General features: G+C 33.9%; 1 protein-coding gene across 1 annotated transcript; it reads left to right on the top strand.

The window, feature by feature from the left end:
- The first annotated feature begins 6762 nt into the window (after nt 1-6762).
- LOC122581086 (scarecrow-like protein 28) lies at nt 6763-8992 on the top strand. Its single transcript, XM_043753237.1, has one exon. The coding sequence runs from the start codon at nt 6795-6797 to the stop codon at nt 8709-8711; it is 1917 nt and encodes a 638-aa protein (XP_043609172.1). The 5' UTR covers nt 6763-6794; the 3' UTR covers nt 8712-8992.
- Nucleotides 8993-15886: the final 6894 nt, after the last annotated feature.

Genomic DNA, 15886 nt, shown 5'->3' with positions numbered 1-15886 from the left:
TGTAATAATGGGGCTATTTTAGAAATTGATAATATAAATTAAGGATATTTTTAATGAACCATGTGTTTTAGCTGTCAAAAATGTTGATAATTTGACGACACTTTAAAAAAATCAAAACTATTGAGAAGGGGTGAAGAATTAAAAATGCTTTATAAAATAGGATAGATAATGCATTTTTTTAAAATCTTGTTTAGTTTAGAAGTGAAAAACGTGTTTTACATCAAATTACAAGTTGTCCAGAACATAATACAGTATATAGTTTTACTTTACATTTGAACATCCGGTAATAACTAGCAAGTGCTAGGATCAACTGATCAATGCTTAAGACGATATTGTGTACGTACTTGAATTTTGTAAATTCTTAGAACTAGAAAATTTTGGGTCCCGCGTTGCGGGGTCTCAATTCCTTTGTTGAAACGGTTCGTTATTTTAGTATATATGCCGTGAATTTTTATAGTTTAATAGAAATAATTTTGTCATTAATATGTTTGTTTAAAAGTATACAAGAAAATAAAACGTAACCCGTAGTAGAAACTTGAACGGGATGTGATATGACAAAAATATTAATATATTAATTCAGATATCAGGTAGATACGATATAGCAAAATGCAAGTAGTGGTACGGGGTGTATCACAATAAGGTTGAATGACAATTAAAAAATGTGAAAAAAACAAAAGAAGTAACCCGTAATAAAAAATCCGAAAAGGAAAAAGAAAACTAAAAAAGAAAAAGACGTGAAAAAATCCGAACAGGATGCAATGTGGCAAAATCCAAACTATAGGAAACGTGCGATGTGTCACTTTATAGCCGATGCGACGTGTCAAGTTTTAATAAGCATGGTGACTATTGATAACCATGCCAACAAAAATGAAAGAAAAAACTCAAAATGGGATCCGTAATGTCAGAATCTAAATAGTGATGCGGGGTATATGATGAACCAATAAAAGAGATCATATACGCAAAAAAAAAGGTATCAAAAAACCAAGAAAAACCAAAAGATAAATAACCTTAACGAAAATAGAAATAACAAAGGAAAAATTAAATTTTGTGTAAAAGTTTCTAATATATTAATTCAGAACACAGAAGCCAAAAAACTAAGATGAACACCAAGAAAAAACCCCAAACGGGATCCAAAATGACAAAATCTAAATACTGATGGGGGGTATACGATGAACCAATAGAAAGAAAACATAAAAGCAAAAAAACTATGTAATAAACCAATAAAAACCGAAAGAAAAATAACCTTAACGGGATCCGATATAGCAAAATCCGAAAAAACGCGGGGTATAGGTGGACCAATAGAAAGAAAACACGAAAGCAAAAAAAACTATGTAGGAAACCAAAAAAAACCGAAAAAAAAAATAACCTTAACAGAATCCGATATGACAAAATCTGGAAAAAACGCGGGATACAGGCGAAACCAATAGAACAGCGCCATGTGGCACTGTTCATAAGGCTCGCCATTAATGATATAGTAATTTGGGTTACATTGGTGGTGTTAAATGCAGATCCACCCAAAAACAAATTCATGTACCAACTACCAAGGTTGAAGAGTTGAACGCCGAAATGATTAATTGGAGGGATCTGTACACAACCAGATATTAACCGTACATCACCAGATATGTTATATATCAAAACACATTTAGTGGTATACGGTCAAAAACAGATGATGTATTGATCATCACCCATTAACTCATTGTGTTTAAGTATTTGAACTAGACCAACACAAGTTATGCCGCGAATAACTTAAATACATAATCCGGTCAACAACTTATACACAACGTGTATATAAAGCCCAATAACCTAAACAACGAGTCAAATATGATGATAGCTGATCGAAATTCAAGATAATAATATTTATAGTATCAGCAATTTTTATTTTATTTTTTTATAAGTGAATTTCGCTGGAAACTTCTTGTCGCGGTTCGACAGCGGGAGGTCTAGCATACGTTGTTTTAACCAGGTTCGCGCCAGAGAGCTACCTCGAAGTAGAAATGCCTATTTCAAATTACCGATAGGGGAAAACCCTCTACTAATCCGCTCGAAGACACGACGTTAACAACAAACAAATGATTCTAATTTTCTAAAACATATAAACTAAAAGGTTAGAATTTCTTAAAGTTGATTAATAACATAATCAGTGACGGAGCTAGGATTTTCATTATGAGGTCGCCGAATATTTTTCATGATATTTATAAGCGTAAAACCTATATTACAAAAATAAGTTACACCAGTTTAGGGTTGTCAGTTACCTTTAAACTAAATAAACATATAAAAGTAGTACTAGAAATATAAAGTTTTATAAATATTGTAGAGTTGTCATGGACTCATGGCCAAGTTCCCCCACTGAACATAATACATTAATACTAACTAGGGTTATCTATATACTATATTATCTATACTACATTATAAAGCAAATTCCATCTCTTTAAATTTTAATTTTTAACATTTACTTTCTCAAAATGCCCTCATATCTATTCTATATTTACCTAAAATAACCATAATACTCTTTCTCTCTCCTTAGTTCTCAATCAATCATTTTTTTCTCTCTCATCCATAAATCATTTATTCTTTCAATTCATTCAAAAAATTTTATCTCAAAAACCTTACATCGATAAATTATAAAAAACTATATGGGTGTTCTTAAAATTTCATGTTTTTTCATTAGAGATGTCATTCGATATACTTTCAATGAATTTTTAAATCCGAGGGCAGACGACTAAGGCATTTGGCTATTGCACTCTATGACCTATCACCTCCTATGACCAATTACACTCTATGATCTATCACCCCACCATCTCACCGTCACTAACTCGCCAGCCGCCGCAACGCGTGAGTACTGTTCTTAGTATTAACAAAATAGAAAGTTTAGAACTCTGTCACTGATAATATGTTGAAAAGGGGACACGATTCACGACAGTTATAACCTATAAGAAGCCATGTCTAAGTGGAAAACATGATAAAGTCCGTCGTCCAAGTTTTTACGAGACTCGACCCAACCATGTTTGTTCCTTTACATCTAAAGTGTATGACAACAATATTAATACAAATTTTATATCAAACATATTAAAATATATAAACTTGCCTAAAATTTATAACACCTTAGCTGCATGCTACACTCGATATATAAAACCCATCATAGAAATCAAATTATAATGTACATGCTACACCTACAGTCCTACACTCGATAAATTTATACCACTTTTCCCGGGAATTCTTGGGAATAACTCACTTACTAGAAAATTTGGGCTTCTTAATATCCTAGCCATTATAATGGCAAGCCTTGAAAAGTTTAGAACAGGCCTAGGCCCAACTGTGCCAACAAGTCAACAACATGATCAAGTGTATCAACAAAAGTCACACCCAATGCCACAAACTTGCAATGCAACCACACTCACAAAGTCACAATTGTTGGTATTTTTATTTTATTTTTTATTTTTGGAAAAGTCACAATTGGTTGACCTCACCGAAAAACCCCAAGGTTATTGCCGAATATTCGGAAGTTCTATGGAATTTGATCAAATAAGTCATTTTGTAGATTTTGAGTTTTAGGTCAAAGGGCAGCTGAGCTCCCTTCTAGTTGTGAGGATTGAAGTTGTAATAATGTAATGTGTTTCCATTTGGTGTTTATGGGTTTTGTTAATTGTTACTAGCATTGTACCCGTGCGATGCGGCGGCAGTGACGGCGATGGTGGTTTAGTGGTGTCGGTGACGGCCGGTGATTGATGACATCGACAATTGGTGTCGAGTGATCTAACCGTATAAGTTGATACAATGGTGATAGTGATATTTTAGAAGATAAGGGTTTAAAGTGTAAAATAATTCATTAAGGGTAATTTTGGTAATATCTTATAACCATTTCCTTAAGGGTTGTTTATTAAGGGCAATCTAGTAATTTTCCATCTAACTATTTTCTAACTCTTTTCTAAAATAGAAGGGTGAATAATCATTATAAAGGAGTAGTAGGTGGACGTTATGGTTATTATCGATCATATCAAAAATAAAATGTAATCTATCTATATCTATACTATACTATAAAGCAAATCTCCCCTGTTTACATTTTAAGTTTCAACATTTATTTTTTCAAAATGTCCATATATCAATTATATATATACCTAACACCTTTTCTCTCTCATCAAATCTCAATCAATCATTTTTTTTTCTCTCCCCATAAATCATTTATTCTTCTAATTTATTCAAAATCTTTTATCTCAAAAACCGTACATCGATAAATTATAAAAATTATATGGGTGTTCTTAAAATTTCATACTCTTTCATTAGAGATGTCATTCGATATACTTTCGACGAATTTTTAAATCTGAGGGCGGAGCCCATACGACTAAGGTATTTGGCTATCACACTCTATGACCTATCAACCCCACCATCTCACTGCCGCAACGCGTGGATACTTGCTCTCGTTCATTATAAAGATAATCTTCTGATTATGCATCATAGTCCTTAACTTTTTTTCACCTCTCTATCTTACCGATAAATTTTATAATATGTAATGATGTTATTATTAAAATATGTATAATCATTTAAATAATAAAAAAATGCTATTTATAGTCCTTAAGAGTCAAGACCATGAATATTAAATAGCACGTGTATTATTAAAGAGTATTTTTCATTCCTCATTTATACATGAAAAACTAATAGTATAATATAATACTCGTAGATAGTTAACTATGATAGATGTTACCAACGAGTAAATAGCCCAATGATACAAAGTATCTCACACAAGTTTATGAGTGATGGAAGACCTAGGTTTAAGTTTTGTTGAGAGGACAAAGTGTTTAGGCTGTTTAATTGGGAGATTTTTCTACTACAGGATATTGAAAGTGAGGAGGTTCTGCGGACCCGATTAAGATAATATAAGTTAAATATTATATTAGATGATCCATACCTTAAAAAAAAAAAAAACTATAATAGATGTTAGTTCTATATGTCACTTCATAATATAATGTGCTTTTTCATCAATAATAATAGAGGTCTATTTTTTTTTCTCTTTCAAACAAAACACATTAAAGAAACCCTTCTTAGATAATAGAAACGGAGACATACATAAGAGCCATCCTTCAAATAAGATGATATTAAAACTCAAAAATTATATTACTAGAATAATAATAATAATAATAATAATAATAATAAAAAGTGTGTTGACTATAAGTAAATCAATGAAATAACATAGATCATTCCATTACAAAAACTTGAGCTATGTTAAACTATAATAAATCAGTAAAACCACTGCATTACACAGATTTTGAGCTAGTCTATACTCTATATAGATCATAAAACACATTGCATTATATATATGTAAGCTAGTCTATGTAACTAAGACTATAATAAATCACTAAAATTAACCATTATATTACACAGATTTAAGCTAGTCTATATAACTAGACCAGGTAATATTATCCGATTGCTAATCTAGAAATATTTAAAGTACGAATAAACCAAAGGACTTAGCCAACTAGAAAACAAGTATCGCCGACCATAGTCTTTACAATCATCATGTACTTCTTTACACTAGACTCCATTTTTTAATCATCTTTCTAGAACAAATGGTACATAAAAATGAAAAAAAAGATTCACTAACGGTCAATTCAAACGGGTCTCAGGAGACAAGCACGTGACCACAGCTTACGTGCAATTTACCAAAAAAAGAATATTAACTCGGACTTACTCCCACTTTCCGTACACCCACAACGGTCACAATTTCACCGACGAACCCCACCCATAACGGTCATATAACCCCACCATCATTCTCCACCGTTAGATCTTCATCCTACGGCCCACACCCACCTGCTTCCCCTGACAAAAATAAAGAAAAAATAACACATTATTTTCTTGATTTATATAAGAATAAACTTGTTCCTTAATGTGAAAATTTTTGGCTTGTTTTACTGTTGTTTAGCTTTGTTCACTTCAGTCGAGTGTGTGTGAGTGAGAGGTGAGGAGAGAAAATTTACTCAACAAAAAACACAATCTATTAAAAATAAACACACACAAACTTATAAATATAATATATAAAAAAACACAATCTGTTTTACTATCAATCTACAAAATTTTGATTTGTGACATATGGGTCTCAAAGGGTTTTTCATAAAAATGGTGGGTTTTCATAAAAGTTCATAAATTTTTATGGTTTTCATTAGAATTTGAAGAAAATTTGAGTTTCTTGATTATTTATTTATTTTTTTTAATTTGTTGTATTAGGGTCTTTTGAATTTACTAAAAAGAAATTTGGGTTTTTTGGTAATGATTAATATGGATTTTTTAAAAGTTTTGATTTGTAAATTATGTGTTTTAAATTATAGATTTTTTGTTAGCTTTGTGTTTGATCAGGTTATGGAAGTTGAATTGCATTCATGGTAAGTGTTTCTTCAATCAATCATCATTTTCATCATCATTTCAGAGTGTGTTCTTGGTCCGTAATTTTCGGAATCCGATGATCATTTGGAGGTAAAGATTTTAACTTTTTTTTTAACATAAAATTCTTTGATTCTTTGAATTGCTTATAGATAGATATTGGTTATTCTTTATTGCACATACATATTGATCTATACATATTACATATTCTTTTATAAATATTATTCTAACATTGGATTCCATTTTTTAAAAACCTGTTCTGTTTTTTCAAAATAGATTCATACACACTCTTGATATTTCTTAAAATAACAAATTTGATTAAAGATATTTTAAAATTTATCAAATTGGATTATATATATATATATATATATATATATATAGTAAACCGAGAGAAAAAGTTAACAAATTTGGTAAGGGTTTAAAGAATGTTGGCTGGGTGTTCATCTACATTGTTGTCACCAAGGCATACTAAACCAACTGCACAGTTTCAAGCTTGTCATTTCCCTTCAATGAGCACACAGAGATTGGATTTGCCATGTAATACTACTAACTTCCCAAGAAAAGAGTCAGCCCGTTCGCAGCCTGTTAGGCCCGTTAGCAGTCTATCAGTCGACAACAACAACGCGTTAGAAGCCCGAACCAGTAGCTGTTCACTTAAGCACAATGTGGTGGAGAAAAGAAGTGAGATTTGGGAGAAGAGTAGCAAAGGATTGAAAAGACTTTATGAAGAAGAACAAGGTGAGTCTTTTCGAGCTAAGAGGAAAAGGGGTTGCAATAAAGTCGAAGAATTTGGGGAAAACGAAGAGGATTTGAGATTAGGCCAATTGGGTAGTGGGAATTTTTGGTGTCCTGTTACTTCACTTCCATTTTCATTAGCTCCAAGCAATGTAATTTCGCCTAATTTAAGAACCAGCCCATGGAGTTTTGTGAATGAATTAGCAGATTTAGGCGAAAAGGGTGTTGCTTCAAGTAGTCATAGGGAACAGGTTGTTAAGGAAACTTCATCAGGTTCGGGTTCAAGAAGCAGTTCACCCGAAAGTCAGCAAAGTTTGGATCCACAAACGGGCGGGTTAAATGGTGTAGGTGCACCAAACCCGAATCAAAGTTTGGATCTTTTGGCAGTTGGGAACGAAAGGCATGATGAAGAAGTTGGATTTGAGCTCATAAGCTTACTTTTAGCTTGTTTGGAAGCCATTAGCACTAAGAACATACCTGCCATTAACCATTTCGTCTCCAAGTTAGGCGAATTAGCATCACCCAGAGGCGATTCATCAATCACTCGTCTTGCTTCATACTACACAGAAGCATTGGCTCTAAGAATTTCAAGAATTTGGCCCAATATTTTCCAGATTTCAACCCCTCAAGAGCTTAACCAGATCGAAGAAGAAAATGGCGTAGCTTTACGCCTTTTGAACCAGTCAACCCCAATTCCCAAATTCATTCATTTCACATCGAACGAGATTCTTCTAAGATCATTTGAAGGGAAAGATAAAGTTCACGTTATAGATTTCGACATCAAACAAGGTCTTCAGTGGCCAAGCTTTTTCCAAAGTTTAGCTGCAAGAAACAACCCTCCAAGCCATGTTCGTATTACAGGTGTTGGAGAATCAAAACAGGATCTTATCGAGACAGGAACTCGACTTTCAGGATTTGCAGAGGCTTTAAACCTTGAATTTGAATTTCATCCAGTTGTTGATAGATTAGAAGATGTGAGACTGTGGATGCTTCATGTTAAAGAAGGAGAAACTGTTGGTGTAAACTGTATCTTGCAGCTTCATAAAATGCTGTATGATGGCAGTGGAGGGGCACTTAAGGATTTTTTCGGGCTTATTAGAAGCACGAACCCGAGCATTATGGTGGTGGCAGAGCAAGAATCAGAGCATAACGACGCCGTGTTGGAGAAGAGGGTTTCTAACTCATTGAAGTACTATTCTGCTATCTTTGATTCCATTGATACTGTTTTTCCATTACAAAACAGTTCCCGTATCAAGATAGAAGAATCATTCGGACGTGAGATTAGAAACATAATTGCATGTGAAGGACTAGAAAGATTCGAGAGGCACGTTGGGTTCAATCAGTGGTGGAAGACAATGAGGGAGCTAGGCGGATTCAGAAATGTCGAGATCAATGAGAGGGAGTTTCTTCAGAGCCAAATGATACTCAAAATGTACCAACATCCATTTGGTCCAAATTCATTTAAAGTAGAGAAGAGGCAGTCAGATGGTGGGGCCACAGCCGGTATCAGTCTAACCTGGGCCGATCAGCCTCTTTACACCGTATCAGCATGGACTTCAGGTGATCTCGCAGGAACTTCTTCAACATACCAGCAGCAGCAGCAGTAGCAACCATGATGTGAAAACAACACTTATTAGCTCAGATCATTGGTATAAAGTTAACAAATTCTTTGTAGGGGTAAAAATTGTTATCTAGATCATTCTTTCATTCATTTGTTGCAGATAGAAATTTGTTTAGAAAGGTCATATTTTTTTTATCTAGAATTTGGAGGGTAGAATCATTCATTTGTATTAGTGAGTTCATGGAGTCATTTTTTTTACTACTATAAATTCATATGTGATTCTTTGGTTATTGAAAGTGATCAATGCAACATTTCCTTGTATCTTCATTATTATCTTGTCACTTTTTTGTCATCATGTGATGTTTTTCTATAAGGATACCTTACGCTTTAACTTTTTATTAAGACTTGATCAAACATAACATGCTTAGCTGTAAAGAATCAAGTGACAAACTTATATAGAAGTTTGAGACGGGGCGATACTCATCAAAAAGTTTCGCTGAAACTGCGCAAGCTCAAGGGCTAAAGATGTTTGTTGCTGATGTTTGGAAGTATTAGGCAAACGGCTCCTACTATCTGGCAAGCATTTCAAGTATGTTTTTCAAAAGAGTCAAGTAAAAGATTATTGATTGTACAAGATGATGTTTTAAACTCTGAAAGGAATCTTGATCAAAGTTGAGTGAGTATATACAGTGTATACTGGAGATACTGATGTCAAACAATTTGCGTGTTCATTTAAGGGAAATGGCAAGCTTGGCAAAGTCTAGTTGGTTCTTATTGGATGGTTCCCCTATATATAGATATAAATATGTTGTAAACCAAGCAAAAAAATCAACAAATTTGACAAGGGATTAAAGAATGTCGGCTGGGTGTTCATCTAAATATATACTCGTATATAGAAATATCCAATTCAACTAAGAAAACAGCTTCACAGGAAGAAATTGAAAGAAAAAAGGAGGGGAAATGGAACTGGTGATGGGGCATCTGTTGTAGTGGAACCATCGAGGTTTAACATTGCAGGTAAGAAAACAATATCGAGGCAAGAACTGGCTACTGCACTTAACATTTGGGCTTTTCAAAAAACCACAAGGTTGACCCGTTGTGATGTCAATGCCCTTAAAAAGGAAATGAACGAAAACGAGACTCCATTGGTGTATTCATGCAATGGTTTGCCTGAAAAATCTTTACACAAGGCGTCTTTAGAGACTGTTCGTAGAAGGCGACTTACCTTCTTAAAGCCCGGAACTTTTATAGGAGCTGTGAAGGCGATCAACCACAAAATCCTCACGATAGTAGATAAACTGGAATCGGGCCCGGTTGATTTGGGTATGTTTTTTAAGATGCTAACTCCTATATGCGGTGGTACACCAGACAAACAAAAAAGAGTAGGGCTTGATTCACTTCTTTGCGACCAAACCAAGAGGGAGCTAACGGGATGATTAAAATTATTGATGCTTTTACGCTATATAAAGTTATTGCGTGCAAAGAAGTCAGTATAAAACCATTGGAATGTTTGCATCTTGCAGTATAACAGGAGAGGACCTCATCCGGACTATATCAAATAAGTCTGTCAAAACTTTTTTTTATTTCTTTGTCTCCAAAGTAATTTAGGCAATAGTCCACCACATACTTTTTTGGCATTACAGAATGATTAGAAACCTTTTTTTTTTTTTTTCCCTAATAGTTATGTCATATGAGCAGCTGTTCCTGTTTTCTGATAACAAGTCAAAGGGTTGTTCCATAACTGTTGCAAGACTTTTTAGGAACACTTCGATCAACATTTTTAAACAACCGGGTAATAAACCTATATATAAAGATCCAATTCGATTAATTTAAAGGCTGGGTTGGACCTATCCGTAACAAACTTCGTAAAGTAAGGCATGAACTTGTAAAACCACAAGAAGGCCATAGTATAAATGAAATTGGGTAAACGACATAAATTGCATATTGCGTATCATAATGGTAACAAGAACCGAGGATATAGATACGAACTCTTAACCCTCTTATTGTTGGCAACAACTAGAAGACCCAGACCATGAGGTACATGTAAGAAATTAAACAAATCGAAACACTTGCGAGATGTTAACAAATTCATGGAGTGACACGACAAACATAAACAATTCGACAGCATAGACATGCATTAAAATGAATAAAGCAATTAAACATTAGAGATTGCCTTCCTCTTGCCCAACAGCTTCACCCCTGTTGCTGTTTCATCATGATTTCTCTTCGTGAGGAGACGGGGAGTGTCTCTTAGAATATACTAGAATAGGGCATCGCGAATAGAAGATCCAGGTTTAATGTGTGCAATGTGGCTGTTGTGTTTAGACTTGGCAGCACCAACAAATGCATCAAGCTCCACCCTCCCAAATTGGTGTGCTATCCTCATTTTTATAGGTATCCCCCCTAGATAGAAGTTGACAACATCAACAGCTATACCCAATTCTTTCAATTTTGATCCATACTTGACCGCATGGCTACCATCCATGTCTACAAGACTGGCAGCAAAGAAATGCACATAATTAATTATCACGCACAAACATGTGTGTGTACACATACATTTAAAAGCATAGAATTAATTACGTACCTTCCAACAAGAAAAAGCATCCTTTTTTGCTTATTTGGGGGACACCCGTCAAAACCAGCCTGGGCATACTTGATTGCACTTGCAAACCACAACGTGCCTGCTTCTACATCTATATCTGTGAAACAAGCAGAAACCCATTTTTTTTTTTTATTAAGTTAAGCACTAGAATTAAAATCCTACATATAATATATGTATATAAATGAAACAATGATATGATATATTAAGTTTCGCTTTTGGGCTTTACTGGATGGGTTCTGGCTTATATGGTCATCGAATTATTTGTTGTGTGTGTCATGATTCTTGGGCTAAGTGCAGTGACCTCTTCATTCTTATATTTTCAGGTAAAATCCGGTTTCTATTGTCTCCAGGGTATTAATTTTGATTCATAAACTCATTAATGAACTTATTCATATGTTTCTATCCCTTAGATGTCTACCGGGTCAGCCCGGTAGTTTTTGAAAACCAGCTTAAAAGAAAGTGGGTCAAATTGGCTTGAAAGTAGCTTCAAATATATCCTATCGCATAAAGGGTGAAATCATATTTGACTCATTTCTTATTTATAAGTAATTCGACTTTTATGGACAAAAAGTGTTTCCTATGAAAGTGAAAAAATGGTGAGTAAGGTTTAAGAAAGTGTCCCAATGGATTTCTTTGACTATATATGGTGAGTAAGGTTTAAGAAAGTTGCCCATGACTATATATTGAGTGTTTTTGAAGTGCAGGAGTGTGTGCTTTATAATTGAATAAAAGGAGTTTTGGTTGTGACCCATGTCACTTTCCAAAGGTAGGCATCTATAGTAAACACTTGGCCACTACCGTGGCTGCTCTTAATATGAGTTTTACTTGAGGGTTATCTTTTTAAAAATATTGATTTAACTTCAGGGGTTATGATATGGAAGAGAAAGCAGCTCGAGTGAAGCACTTAAATTTTCACAGTAGGAGTACACAACTCAGATTCTGCAGGGCCTGACAAGTAAGTGTATGATCTCTTTTTAGCTCTTCAATTTTCACGTGGGCTTTAAGTCTAAATGAGTTCATCTATGCACATAATTCAAATAGAACAGTTCTTACTACTATATGCATTGACTTGCTTCTTATGCTGCTTTTGCAGGTTGTATGACATAATTTGGTACAGCACTTAGATTCGGACTTCAGTTGTTGGAAAAGGAAAATTATTGGTAACCACATTTTATTTATGACCTTTTCTTCATATTAATTAAATAGCTGGCGATCTTGACTTTTATGAAATTCTACAGCGTCTCTAGGCTGGTTTGCCCATGACTAGAATGGTTTGAAGCTATAGATTTCACATTGACTGTTCCACCAAAGATAGTGCTTATCTTCAAATGGAGTTTGCTTACAGTGAAATGACATACTTTTTATCCTTCTTAGTCCAGTGGATCAATTCACTATGTTCATGTTTGGTTGAAATCATATTGGACTCATTTCTTATTTATAAGTAATTCGACTTTTATGGACAAAAAGTGTTTTCCTGTCAACCCAGCCTGCATGACTGTTTAGGACCGTAGAAATAGTGATCTGTTTTCACCCAATCCGTTGTTAACCATTACCCACCACGGTAACTGCTCATCGTGCAACCGTCCTGATTTATCCCGTTCTTTTCAACTGCAGAAAGTAACAGTGATTGCCTTCACTGCCACAACCCCTACTGGAAGAAGGTGACTATTTGCACAGATCAATAGTTTTCTTGCTGTTTTATCCTGGCTGGCCAGCTTACGTTAACGGTATGCTATTTGTGAAGTTTAACTCTCCGGGTAGAATTCTTACGAATGAACATATATTTAGGCATTTAGCTACTAGAACACATGTATGCTTCTTAAAGACCGACACTTATCCACCTTTTAAAGTTGATATATTGATCTTATATCCTCGGGGTTTACAATTTGAGTGTAAATCCAGTTAACATACATCTTCACCTGCTCCTTCGTTTTTGCATACTTGCATTTTATTTCTTCATTGAGATGATTCAATTATGTTATTATCTTGTCATTTCTTTATTTCAAGTTTAACACATGGCTGGTATTACAAGTTTATTCCTATTTTTGTGGGTGTGACATTGCCGATCTTCATGTGCCTTTTTGTTTGAGTCAAACAATTTATTCTTTTAGATTTTGTTCTTTATTGTTCAAGTACCAAAAAGAAGTATATCTTATATTATTGTCTTTGTATATATAGGTGAAAGCCGTTGAATTTGCAGTTGTGATGGGGCTTTAACTGCCAGGTGAATGGTGCCTTGACTGGTATATTTAGGATGGACATTGATAAGTACTCGGTTGGAAAGATGAGATACCATCCATACAAGAGGACGAGCAAAAGGTGGACCTTGCAGATGTTTCAAGTATAGAAGAGCAGGTACACGTAGATGTAATTGTAAGATTTGGTCAACTAACTTTTCATGGCAGTGTGAACTTTTAGTCACTGGTAATGCTAATACAGAGATATATGGATGCATAAAAGAATGAATGAATGAGACAAGAATTGACATATTATTGTTTTCAGAATTGATAATGAGCCACTTTAGGTTTCTATTTCACACTCTCATTTTTTTTTCTTTAAATTTGGGTATGAACATTTCTTTTGGAATGAAAAATGGAGTTCTGTATGAAAAAAAAGGAGTTCTTTGTTTGATAAGAAATCGTAGATATGAAAAGACAGTTGAAATCTAAGAAAAAAGAAGGCTCATTTGATCTGTTTGAAACACTTTGTTTTCTCTAAGATAATGATAAAAGAAGGCTGATGCGTGATTCTTGCTTCGGTATTAGATGTTATGTCTCAAAGGAGTGGTTTAAGTTGTAACATGTCATTCTTAGTAAAGAGTTAAAATATGACCAGTCGGGCTGGATTGATTTTTAAAAGTTTTCATGACCAGTCTGGCTGGATTGATTTTTAAAAGTTTTCATGATCAATTTATAGTGTTGTAGTTGTGCAAGATGTCATGGAGAACAGTTTGGATTCTGAAAAAGGTCTAAAAGGTTTCCCCTAAGTGTCTCTGTTCCATTGAACGTCTATACTTAATGACGTATAGGAAGTGTGTGTGTGTGTGTGTCCTTTTTCCTTAGGAGGTTTGCGTTTATTGTTATGTCAAAAGATGTGAAGCAATATGGTTGTATTAACTTTTATTTGAATGTTTTTGTGATTTAGGGCAGTAAAGATGTGAAAGGTTTTACAAGTATTCTGGAAGGTTCTACAAATATGACAATCAAATTAGATTGAATGTGAATGAGCTTAGTGCAGAGTTAGATTGGATTTGGGTCAGCTTATAGTTAGATCAGCTTGGAGTTTGGCCAGGTTAGGGATAAGTTTAACCTAGCTTAGGGTTGAATCAGCTTAAGGCTGGGTTTGCACTGAATCAACTTGGATTTGAGTTTGCATTCACAGTGAAAACAAGAAAGGGTGATGCTTCTTTAGCCTTCATCCCAGAGCTACAACTGATGCATTGAGCTTGCATAGATACTGCCGGTCATAGAAGGTGAGAAATTCTGCGAAAAAATGAAACCATGTTAGGAAATATACAAGTAGTTATGTAGTAACTAATTACGAATATACAAGTGGTGTGTAGAATTGTCATTTCGCATTCAGCTGAACTTTTTCATTGTTGTTTTAGCATTAGTATTTTTATATAGGCGTTAAAGCTGAGAATAGAGTAATAGTAATAGTAGATGAACAAGTAGTGAATCATATCATCAATAACAATTGTGTAATCAGTAATCTACAGATTTTACCATTTACTCCTTAAATGAAGGTTCATGATCTATTCATATAACAATTCTGTTGCATCTATTATGTCATTGCCAGAATCTTGCTGATCTTAAAGAGGTGTTTGTTTGATATATTTTATTTTCTATGAAGTAAAAAAAATATTTATCCACAAAGTAAGGTTTTATAAAGGATGTGCAGTACGATATCATCATTCTATAAACACATCCAAGTTGAGCTTCAAACCTTCAAACTTCAAAGCATCTTGAAGTCAATGAAGCAGGCTGCAGGGGCATAATAATTTTAAAATCCATACCTATAAATACGGAATGTGCTTTTTGCAATATGTAAATTGCGAAATTGAAGTTGGAAAATGGAGAATATCTCAAATGTTTTGTGCATGTTTGGTTTAGAGAATTATGGACCAAGGCAGACGAAGATTTTAAGGCAGTGGGCTTCAAGAAAGTTTTGGAACGGATGTGGTTTTGTTTTGAGTTACCTATAGCATTAGGCCATTAGTTGTGACTTATATTAACTTTGTGAATAAATTTCCATAATAATTCTTTAATTTCTCCTAATACTTAATTAAATGTAATGATCTAACTTAATTCTTATTCAATTTTATTAAAATAATACTATTAAACTAAACCGCGGTTTTTCCGCAGGATAAAAATCTATAGTCAACTAAAATTGGTTAATTTAAATTTACAACAACATATTCGAAATTTGAGATGACATATAATCATAAATCTTATGTTGTTACAAGTGCAACTATTTACAAAATTTAATACACTTTTCATTTTTATAACATTTTTTACAAAAAATTCCATACATTTTACTAAATTCTATTCAATTTAATATTTTTACTTTTTACAAAATTTTATTAAATTATTTTTTTATAAACTAGGCCCGCAGTTTTC

Source organism: Erigeron canadensis, chromosome 1 (genome assembly GCF_010389155.1).
Source record: "Erigeron canadensis isolate Cc75 chromosome 1, C_canadensis_v1, whole genome shotgun sequence".
In the NCBI taxonomy this organism is placed as follows: domain Eukaryota; kingdom Viridiplantae; phylum Streptophyta; class Magnoliopsida; order Asterales; family Asteraceae; genus Erigeron; species Erigeron canadensis.
The sequence above is the reverse complement of the archived record's forward strand: the minus strand, read 5'-3'. Positions and strand labels throughout refer to the sequence as shown.